Below are 11,504 nucleotides of genomic sequence, written 5' to 3'. Positions count from 1 at the left end.
CCTAGCCTTTTTAAAGAAAACATTAACAGTTACGTTTAGTGTAATTTTATTGCTTAGCTTATTAACCAGAGTCATACCCTGTGTTCCAAAGATGAAATCCACACACTTGCCAACAGTACTGACTCCAATCTTTGGGACATCCCAAACACCCACCCAAGCAATCAGTGACTGAGGCTGTTCCCTGCTATTTCCAAGAATTAAGAAAGACAAACTGAATTTCCTAACTTCTTAAAGATCCTCCTACAAATGATTTTATTATAAATATTTTCTCTTGGAATAAAGAAATATTGCAGTCAGCACTATCTGCCAACCTGTTCTAAAGCAATCGAGAAAACATGGAATCAAGAACCATCTAGAAATCAAGACAAATAGCAAAGACACCTGCATGCCATGCTATGTGTCTTTCTAGAAAAATATAAAACCAAGCAACCTCAGGAGTTAACAGGAACCGTTCCCCACTAGTCTGCTGGGTGATGATAGCTGAGTTTGGTAATCCGCTCCTGTTCTGTAAACTCAACTGCTCCTGTCCTCAGACCCGAGGAGCAGACGGGAAGGCAGAAAGTCTTCAGACCCCAAGCTTCAGGAAAGATCTTGACAGTGTGTCTGTAACCTTGTCTGAGGATAGAAATGGTCCCTATTTGCCAGGGGTAATGTCTGAGTAATCCTTCAGCACTCCAGCCAAGTGTTCATTGTGGGTCTTGAACCGCCGCTTCTTCTGTGAAGCAGGCTTTTTCCTTCTCTGAATGGAGGCCTGCAGGAAAAGGAAGCCGGGACACAACAGTGACTCCGGGGACACAGCAGTGGAGAGTGACTGAACAAGGCAGAGACCAGCAGCAGAGACTCCGGGCCTGGAGCCCTTTCCCTCCTCCTGCTTGGAGGTCCGGCCGCACCCCCCCCTCACAGCACACCCCCCATCACAGCACATCCCCCATCACAGCACACCCCCCATCACAGCACACACCCAGCCTCCAACTAGCCCTGATACCACAAGGCACAAACCCCACTGGAACAACAGGTAGGTCACCAAAGTGCAGCACAACTATGCTAGGCATTGAAGTCAGTAAAATAAGAGGCAGTGAATGTCTGTACTTTGTCTCCACTACAAGTCTAAAAAGTACTTGCCACTTAGAGTTGAAAAAGTGAGCTCAAGTAAATATGGCAAATACTGATGAATGACAAAGCTAGAAAAAGCATAGGCACATGAAGCTTTGCACTAGTCTATATTCTGTAGACCTGAAATATCACGTTTAGAAAACTCTAAACAATGATAAAGTATTAAGGGGTGGGGTGTGTGTGTGTGTGTGTGTGTGTGTGTGTGTGTGTGTGTGTGTGTGTTTTATCTCCCCCCCACCCCCAGACACGGTTTCTCTGTGTAGCCCTGACTGTCCTGGAACTTGCTCTGTAGACCAGGATGGCCTCAAACTCACAGAGATCCGCCTGGCTCTGCCTCCCGAGTGCTGGGATTAAAGGCGCGCGCCACCACCGCCGCCGCCTGGCTGAGAACCACTTTTTTTTTTAAAAAAAAAAAAAGGAAAAACTAAAAGCTACAAAGCATGCAAGGGAAGGGGAGAGGGCAGTGCCCCAAGTCTAGAGTGCTGGTAGTTCTTTCCACCCTGTTCTTGGACTGCAAATTAGTGGTTAACAGGTACAGAGGGATTTCCCAGCCTTCGTTTTAATATCCACAGGAATCCAACGAAAAGGCTATAAAGACCAACATTCGTGGTTCCTAAAACAGGACAATTCAGGATCAGCAGGCCATCAACATGAAGGGGCAGCGGAGGAAGGGGAGGTGCAGACAGACCAGCCCCTTGAGGATGACACCAGGGAAGTGCACAACTAGAGATGACAAGTGCTAGGCCCTGAAGGAAGGGTGTGGCTGGAGCTCCAAAGTCACAAGGCTGCAACAGGCTGGGGGATGGTGAGAAAGCTCTCCCAGGCCGGGGCATCAAGACAGGCGGGTTCACTGGCCTCAGTACATCAGACATGACCAGCTTTATGCGGCCAAGTCAATGCATGAGGCCCAGAGAAACCCTAGTAGAGGGAATCACAGGCTCACTTGTCAGAGCAGGAGGAGACGCAGAGAAGGGACTAGCTGCTTTCCAGAGGTTACATACCACTTTCTTTGGTCCAGATTCCTGCATGGAAGAAATCCCCTGTCGCTTCAGATACTCTTCGATTTTCTCCTCATCCATTGAGTCCACAGTGACACTCCTCCACAGTTTCTGGAACTCTATACAAGACAGCAGTTATTTCATCATGGATTTTTACAAACCATGGTAATCAAAGTTCACACTGAATATTGTCTGCCCTGGGCCTAATTAGCACAACTGAGATTTCACTAAAAAACCAAAGAAATACATTTAGTTGTAGCACTCAGGAGGCAGAGGAGGCCGTCCTCTGGGAGTTCAAGGATAGCCTGGCCTAATGTAGCAAATTCCAAGAAGACAGGATACATAGTGAGACACTGTCTCCACAAAGAAAATAGAAGGGGGAGCGGGGAACGGGAGGCAAGAATATTCCAGGGCTGGACAAAGCACCAGAAGGGTCTCTGATCTGAAAGGCAGCTCTATTGTTCAGGAGCAGTAGGAGAAGGGTGGTGTGGCTGAAGCATCCCTCCTCTTCCAAGGGAAGAGAAGCAGTTAACACTCTTTTACTCCTAAAATCAGTTCCCTCCTTTTGGGGCAAATTCTTCAAATACTGGCTCAAGGCTCTGAGCTCAGTGTACTCCACCTTTGCACTGATACAAAGAAGCATTCTGGGAGAGGGGCCCCAAGCTTTAGATGGAGGTGAGGCACTGTAACAACGCCTTGTTTACATGTTCTTTCCCTTTTTCTGAAATCTGCTAACCCAGGCATTGTTAAGTGAAAAAAGGAAAAGAATAAACCTGGGGTAGGTGGAGAAATACTCCATATGAAACAAAGGAGAAAGGCAGGGTCTAGCCTCCATATTCACTCTTGTATTGGACATGTGGAAAACGAAAATTCGTGCACTCTAATTCTCCTAAAGACAGCTTTAATAACCAAGCTCATTAACAGCCCGGTCAGCCTTTCTTTACACACACACACACACACACACACACACACACACACACACACACCCTGTGATGGCCAAGTCTTACAGTGTTACTCTGGGAACTGAGACAGGGTCGTTTCTGAATGCCTAGGTGGGTCCCTAAGCTTCCTGTTCACCGCAGCTCAGAGGCTGCAGGGCAGGCCTGACTACCGTGCCAACCCCTACACCGACATGCCCCTTCTCCCCTCACCAGTCCATTAACCTTCCTGTAGGCTGACACACACTCCTTCTGCAAGCTAGCTCACGGCTCAGTGTTTAAGGCTATCTTCCAGAGAACCCATGATTTGACTCCCAGCACCCACATGGCAGCTCACAACCATCTAAAACTCAAATTCTAGGGGCCCTTATACCTTCTTCTGGCCTCCATGGCCCTGCTCACATGTGACGCACAGACATAAAAAATGTCTCAAACTTTTATTCTACAACAAACAAATGGTGACTAAGGCCGTACCCATGTGAATACATGCACATAACGAACGCATTAATCTCAAGGGTCAGAATTCATACAGTCAGTCCAGCTACTGTTTGGTATGTTCCCACACCTTCAACACATGACACCCCACAGCACCCAAGAACTCTACCAGGAAGAAGGCCCCTGAATAAACCTCTTTTCTTTATAACTCACCCAATCTGTGACCCTTAACAAAAGACTAGGACAGCAATCTTAAGCTAAGAAGAACAGAGCTGGAGACAACAAACACGACCACAAGCACATTACAAAGTTACAGTAATCAAAGCAGCAGAAAGCTACAGAAACATCAACCTACAAAACAGCACAGAGCGCAGACAAGATTATCTTAACAGGAGTCAAAATAAAATAGCTTAGCTGACTCTTCTTTTTCTTTTTTTTTTTTTTCTGAGACAGGGTTTTTCTGTGTGTAGCCCTGGCTGTCCTGGAACTAGCTCTGTAGACCAGGCTGGCCTCGAACTCAGATCCATCTGCCTCTGCCTCCTGAGTGCTGGTATTATAGACATTCACCACCACCACCCAGCTCAGTTGATTTTCATTATTAAAACAGTCTGTAATCACAGAAAATGGGGGAAAAACAAACAGAAAATGGAACAAGGAAATGTAGGAGTGGCTGGAGAGATGGCTCAGCAGTTAAGAGCACCAGCTGCTCTTTCAGAGAAGCCGGGTTGACTTCCTTAGCACCCACATGGTGGCTCACAACAATCTCTTAACTCTAGTTTCGGGAATAGGCCTTTTTCTGGCCTGTGTGGGCACCAGGCACATCATAAGTGAATACAGATACACATGCATGCAAAACACCCATACACAAAAACGAAAAATATGAAATGTTCCAGAAAAATTGAATCTACAAGTACAAGAGGCAGGCAGGCCCTCACCTCATACCATAAGCAACAGTCAACTCAACATGGATTAAACGTACACACAGAGTTCTCAAAAGCTCTGCTGTAATTACTTGCTCCTCTGTGATGGCGCCTCCCTCCCACTGTCTTCTCGATTTTCTCTTCATCGTCAGGCTTCAGCAGTCCCGACTATGCTGGCTGTTCTCCTGTTTTCCGCTTGTTTGGAGAGGGATGACTTATCTGGTGTTATTTATTTCTTCTGTTTGTAGTTCAGCTTTCTTTCTCACTTGGTCACACCATGCTTGTTGACAGGCTACTGGAGCCATTCTTCAGCTCTGCGCTGCACTGTTCAGTTGATTTTCTTAGCTGAAATGTTCTCCATCACACAGTTGATCTGGCCTTTTCTACTAGACAGCATTATCAGTTAAGATTATCAGTTATTGCAAATGCTGTATCTAGAAGTTCAAATATCTGCATCTTAACAATTTAGTTCCTGCCAGGCAGTGGTGGTCCACACTTTAATCCTAGCACTGGGGAGGCAGAGGCCAGAGGATTTCTTAGTTCGAGGCCAGTTTGGTCTATATAGTGAGTTCCAGGACAACCAGAACTACACAGAGAAACTGTCTAGAAAAACCAAAAAGAAAAGAAAAAGAAAGAAGAATAATTTTGCCCTAGTCTCAACACTGTATTGGTTTCCTTTGTCTCTTTATGCTTGTTTTTTTTAAAGCAGGACATCCTCTGCAGGACAGTTGGAATCAGAGGTAGTCTGTATGCCTGGAAATGGGAACGCCTTTCCTTCTGCAGAGCCTGCAGAGACTGAGTCCACCTAGTCGGGACGTGAGCTTGATCAGCAAGCTCTTGTGCTATCATTACCCGTAATGAGCAGCCAACTTCCAATTCCTTGAGCAACCCCTCGGGCTCAGGACAGAGTGGTTTCCAGCAGTGTTCGTCAGCAGCTTCTGACCTCCGGTCTTGGTGTCCCTTTACGCTGTCCCTCCTGCAGAAGGCTCACAGACTCCACTGTGGGTCCCTCCGGTGAGTGAAGGGAGGGGCTTCTCCGGCCTTCTCCTTAAGCCTCTCTGCCACTTCCCCTCCTCCAACATCCTCTGCCCCCATGTGTTAGAATGACAGGCACCAACCATGCCCAGCAATTTTGAAAGGAAACACTCTGAGGCTTTGCCTTGCCCTAGCCGACAGCCATTGCAGGTTCTGGTATCTACGTACCTATGAACACACTACAGCTACACATATATTTAAGATGAACATTAGATCACACGGCAAAATTCCAATAGGGTTTGAGAGGATCCACATCTAACAGCTTTTTAACTATGTGAGCAAGAAAACTGCTCAACTAACAATGGTGCAAAGTGAAATAAATTTTTTAATCCTATAAAACTGGTCTAAGAAACTACAAATTAAAAAAAAGATAATCCGCCGGGTGGTGGTGGCGGCGGCGGCGGCGTACGCCTTTAATCCCAGCACTCGGGAGGCAGAGCCAGGCGGATCTCTGTGAGTTCGAGGCCAGTCTGAGCTACCAAGTGAGTTCCAGGAAAGGTGCAAAGCTACACAGAGAAACCCTGTCTCGAAAAACCAAAGATAATCTTTATTTTCTTGTTGTTGTTATTTAGTTTGGTCTGGTTTTTGTTGCTGTTGTTTTGTCCCCCCCCAGACAGGGTTTCTCTCTGTAGCCTTGGCTGTCCTGAACTTTGTAAATCAGAGTGGCCTCGAACTCAGAGATCCACCTGTATGCTCTCAAGTGCTGGGACTAAAGGCGTGCGCCACCACATCTGGCTTAATCTTTATTTCCTTTAAGGAAGTTGTCAAGTCACTTAAAAACTACTTAAGCTGGATACAGTAGTTCACCACTACAACACTGGGATTCGGGAGACTGAGCTCAGGAGTAGACCAGCCTGGGAAGAGTGAGACCCTGCTCTCGGACAGGTAAGTAGGTGGACAGACGACAATCTCCTGTTGGACTGAGCAGACTTGGAGCCGTCTACAAAGCAGACCTCTGGTTGTGTCTGTGAAGAAGGCATCTCTAAAGCAAAGCTGTTCTGGTTTGCTTTCTGTCAAGACAGGGAGGAAGTTTCCGTCTGCTGACAGTTACAACCCAACGCTGGGGAAGCCAAGGCACGAATCTCCGCTTACCGGCCTGCTCCCTGTGCTCAACTAGCTTTCTTATAGAACCCAGGACCACCACCTGGATGACACTACTCACGTCAGGCTTGTCTCGCCTCCATCAATTAGCAATCAAGAAAATGTCCCACAGACATGCAATTTCTCAAACTGAAGTGCCCCTTTCTCAGTGTGCCAAGCTGACAGTTGAGATGAGCTAGAAGGTAAGGCCCACTCTGAATAGAGATGGTGCCTTATCTTGAAGGGCTGAGGTCCCAGGCTGTCACTAGCACCTTGTTCTGCCTCACTGCTGTAGTCACAATGTGACAAGCTGTCTCCAAGTCCTGGTGCAATGCCTCCCCTGCCAGGACAGTCTTTATCCATCTATCTTTCTATCTGTCTGTGTCTGTCTTTCTATCTTAACTTGTGAACCAAAATAAATCCTTCTAAGCTGCTTCTAGCTGCTGTTAGGTATTTAGTCAGAGCAATGAGCAAAGGAACTAATATAGGTGGGATGTAGGTAGATAACAGACAAAGACTACCTACTATTGATGAAAGGAAACAGATGTCTTCTTACAAACGGTACCAATGTCTACATCTGTCCAAAGTTTACCATGGACATTTTACAAGATGTTGAGATCTGTTTATATACGTCTTTTGACCCAGTAAAATTCCTCTTCAAGAAAATGGGCATATGCAAGCTGGCCATGGGCATACGCCTTTAATCCCAGCACTCGAAGAGACAGAAGCAGATGGATCTCTGAGTTCCAAGACTACCAGGGCTATATAGAAAGACCCTGTCTCAAACAAACAAACAAAATGGGCATATGCATGCATGACATCAAGCATCATTTATAATAGCACATGGCAAAATAAATAAAACTTTCTATCTGTAGAGGTACATAAAAATTGTGCTAAAGTACATGCATGAAGCAAAATGTTACCAAGCCATCAAAACTAGTGCTCTGGACTGGGGATGTCGTTTTGCGGTAGAAAACCTGCCCAGCATGCTCAAAGCCCTAGGTTCCATCCACAGCACTAAAAAAATAAAACTAAACAACCATTTAAAAGAGGAACAGAGCCGGGCGGTGGTGGCGCACGCCTTTAATCCCAGCACTCGGGAGGCAGAGCCAGGCGATCTCTGTGAGTTCGAGGCCAGCCTGGGCTACCAAGTGAGTTCCAGGAAAGGCGCAAAGCTACACAGAGAAACCCTGTCTTGAAAAACCAAAAAAAAAAAAAAATTAAAATTAAAAAAAAAAAAAAGAGGAACAGAGTCCAAAAGTAAGGACTCAAAAGTGATAACTACTAGAGAGAATCTTGAACTCTAAGGATAAAGATGGAACAGTTTAAGCTTCCAATTAAGAAAAAAAAAGTTACCAGATGTAGTAGTTTGAACGTAACTGGCCCCCATAATCTCATAAGGAGTGCACTATTAGGAGGTATGGCTTTGCTGGAGCGGGTATAGCTTTAATGAATGAAGTGTGTCACTGTGGGGGCCTGCTTTAAGATTTCCTATGCTCGGGATACCACCCAGTGTCTCAGCCACCTTCCTGTGGCCTTCTGGTCAAGACATAACCAGCCCACATCTGCCTGCATGCCACTATTCTTCCCGCCATGATGATAATGGGCTGAACATCTGAAATTGTAAGTGAGCCACCCCAATTAAATATTTTCTTTATAAGAGTTGCTGTGGTCGTGGTGTCTCTTCACAGCAATAAAGACCCTAATAAAAATAAAAAATGAAAAAATAAAAACCGTAATAAAGACACCAACAATGGGGAGATAGTCAGATTTTGGGGTTCTCATCAGGAATACCAAAAGGCACTACACTATATATAGCTGCAGAAGATGGTTCCAACTGCAGCCCCACACTACTAAAATTGATCTATTTCTCTCCTATCTGACTAATCAAACACAAAGCTAAAAACCTTGAGTCAAGATAACAAGGAGCCAGATAGGAATGGCTAAAACAGCTTGTATCTTAGACACTATATTTTCAATACCACTACTAGCAGCTAGAAATTCCTGTGTGCCATCTGGGTGCCAGATTCCCTTTTATTGATTTAACTCGTTAATCTTCATAAAGTCAAGGTAAAGACACCATTATTCCCAGTTTACAGAGAGGGGATCTTGCCTAAGCTACAGTTTGATTCCTTGGATTGTTCTCTTACATTCTCTTGACCACCACATTCCCATTACATCTAAATGAGTAAGAGCCTGGTTTAAGGAAATAAATGCCTTTACGAAATAAAATATATGCCTTGGTCCAAATGCTCTGTTTACCTTTCTGATTAAGAAAATTACTACAGAACAAACTATAGGATATATGCTTTTACTACAGACAAAATTAAGGATCTTTACTTGCTTGAAATTCGCTCATTCAAGAGCATTTCTGCTCTATATCGGAGACTGACACCTAGTGGGCTGAAACAAACATCACCATTGATGCAACCATATCGAAATGTGCCATGACTGAGGAGGGATACAGGGCTAGGGTTTGAACGCAGACCGTCATAGATGCTAGGCAAACACTCTACTACTATACCCCAGATCCAAAATCTATGCATTTTCAATTGGTTTGATATGGAAATACTTATTTACATCACCAACAAAAACTGTTTTGCAAGTTAATTTCACATCAGTGACCTATACTGACCTCAACTGAATGTTACATTATCCTTGGGGCTCTTGTCCATGACTGTTCCCTACAATGCCTCTAGAGCACTGTCTGACTAAAAACTATAATGCAACGTCTTGTGCCATACAGATGTTCGACTCAGAATGAGAGGGATTACATCTTGATAAACTCATTATAAGTTGAACATATAAGTCAAAATACACCTCATCTACTGAATAGCACAGCTTAGCAAACTGGTATTATATAGTCTCATGTCACTCTGTGTATAAGCTCAATGACAAAAACCTTATTCACTTTATCCTTTATAACAATGTGCTGAATGACTGAACTCATGAAAAAGGTAAAGGTCATGAATACATCTCAATCTATTTTTCTTTCATAAACATGAACTGAACCTTTAACACAGTCTTCAACCAGAGTAAGTCTGTCTCCCAAGGGACATTTGGTAATGTCTGAAGGCAGCTATGGCTTCCCACCATGGGGAAGCTGTGTCTCTGGCAGCTAAACCTGCCAGAAATGCAGATCAATGTTCTGTACTGTACACACACACACAGGATAACCCTCCACAGATCAATGTTCTATACTGCACAGGATAACCCTCCACAGCAACAACATCAGCCTCAAATGTCAATACTGCCAAAGGTGAAAATTCTGCTCCCAACATCTTTCCTAGAAGGTATTAGTTGCTGAAATACCTTATAGTATTTTTAAGTATATATAAATACCTTATAGTAAACTGAGTTTTTATAGTCCAAAACTGTTTACAAGTATTGTGTTTTAATATTTCATTTTCTACAAGCACTGTATATTGTGTACAGAATGGCTTACCTTTGTAAACCACAGAAAATGTGTACTTTTCACTGCCGGGTAGTGGTGGCACACGCCTTTAATCCCAGCACCCAGGAGGCAGAGCCAGGCAGATCTCTATGAGTTTGAGGCCAGCCTGGTCTACAGAGTGAGATCCAGGACAGGCACCAAAACTACACAGAAACCCTGTCTCGGAAAAAAAGAGAAAGTAAAGGTGTACTTTTCACTTGATAGAACTTCAAGAATTCTGAACCACTTAAGGAAATCACAAGTTACAGCACATATGCTTGCCCATACATCAAACATCTACTGGTTTTCTACAGTAATCATATTCATGGTGATGCCACATTTAAAGGTAAACAGCTATTTCATTTATATTACATTTCTGGCATAACTATGTCTGACTACTTACAAATAATCCAAGAAAAACATTAAATATAGCCATCTACATTTAGGGCATTCTTCTGACTTTTAAAGAAATTACACCTAAGTTTATGTTGGGGCTGAGAGGTGACTCAGTAGCCATTATCTGAGACTCCAATTCCAAGAAACCAAAAGCCACCTTCTGGCCTCCAAGGGTCCCACGAATTCCTGTGATACAGACGAAACACCCATATACATAAAATAAAATATGTTTTAAAAGGAAGCTTATATAATGTTTTGCATAAATTTCTGAAGAGTAAAAGCATTACAAAATAGCTGTCATAAAAAAGAGTTCACTCGCCGGGCGGTGGTGGCGCACGCCTTTAATCCCAGCACTCGGGAGGCAGAGGCAGGCGGATCTCTCTAAGTTCGAGGCCAGCCTGGGCTACCAAGTGAGTTCCAGGAAAGGCGCAAAGCTACACAGAGAAACCCTGTCTCGAAAAACCAAAAAAAAAAAAAAAAAAAAAAAGAGTTCACTCAATCTGATCAGACAAACACCAACAGACTAGGGTGTCTCTGTACAACAGGACACGTGGACGCAATGCTGGGGCTTTGCAAGGCTAGCTCCATCTAGCTCAGGTTTCAGCTAACCTCTTCTTTTCTCACAGAGGCCATCTCTGAACCTCTCACCTTCTCCCTTGAACATGACCAAAGCTTAACATCCGTCCTCAGATTTTTTTTTACAATTTTATTTATTTATATTTTATGTATGAGTGCTCTGCATGTATGCCTGTGTGCTGGAAGAGGGCATCAAATCTTATTATAGATGGTTGTGAGCCACCATGTGGTTGCTGGGAAATGAACTCCGGACCTCTGGAAGAACAGCTAGTTTTCTTAACCACTGAGCCATCTCTCCAGCCCCCTTCCTCAGATTTTTATCCTCTGTAATATTTTTAAATTTGTATAGTCTTCTCTCTCAGAATGTAAGCTTCATGGACTGAAAGAGACCTGAGGTGGCTCAGCTTACCACCAAGCCTGGTGACCTGAGTTCAATTTTCAGGACCCACAGTTCTTTCAGGTAGAAGGAAAGAACTGACTTCTGCAAGTAGTTCTCGGACCTCCACATGTGTGCCATGGCTCACAAACACCACTACACAGTAAATAATAAAAATATATACATAAGAATGTAAGCGTCGCC

The 11,504-nt window shown here is 44.2% G+C and overlaps 1 protein-coding gene across 4 annotated transcripts in view; it reads right to left on the bottom strand.

The window, feature by feature from the left end:
* Positions 1-29: 29 nt before the first annotated feature.
* The window catches only part of Gtf2e2 (general transcription factor IIE subunit 2), a 49,433-nt gene continuing 37,958 nt past the window's right edge, over positions 30-11,504 (bottom strand). For all 4 annotated transcript variants that reach the window (XM_052751993.1, XM_052751994.1, XM_052751996.1 and 1 more), the window contains exons 7-8: positions 2,115-2,230; positions 30-751 (exon numbers count right to left, since the gene is read on the bottom strand). In XM_052751993.1, coding sequence (XP_052607953.1) covers positions 635-751; positions 2,115-2,230 — 233 coding nt within the window. In that variant the 3' untranslated portion in view covers positions 30-634. The remainder of the gene's footprint in view (positions 752-2,114; positions 2,231-11,504) is intronic.

Source organism: Peromyscus californicus, unplaced genomic scaffold (genome assembly GCF_007827085.1).
Source record: "Peromyscus californicus insignis strain IS unplaced genomic scaffold, ASM782708v3 Scaffold_23__1_contigs__length_62951481, whole genome shotgun sequence".
In the NCBI taxonomy this organism is placed as follows: domain Eukaryota; kingdom Metazoa; phylum Chordata; class Mammalia; order Rodentia; family Cricetidae; genus Peromyscus; species Peromyscus californicus.
Note: the sequence above shows the minus strand (reverse complement) of the source record. Positions and strands in the feature narration are given on the sequence as shown.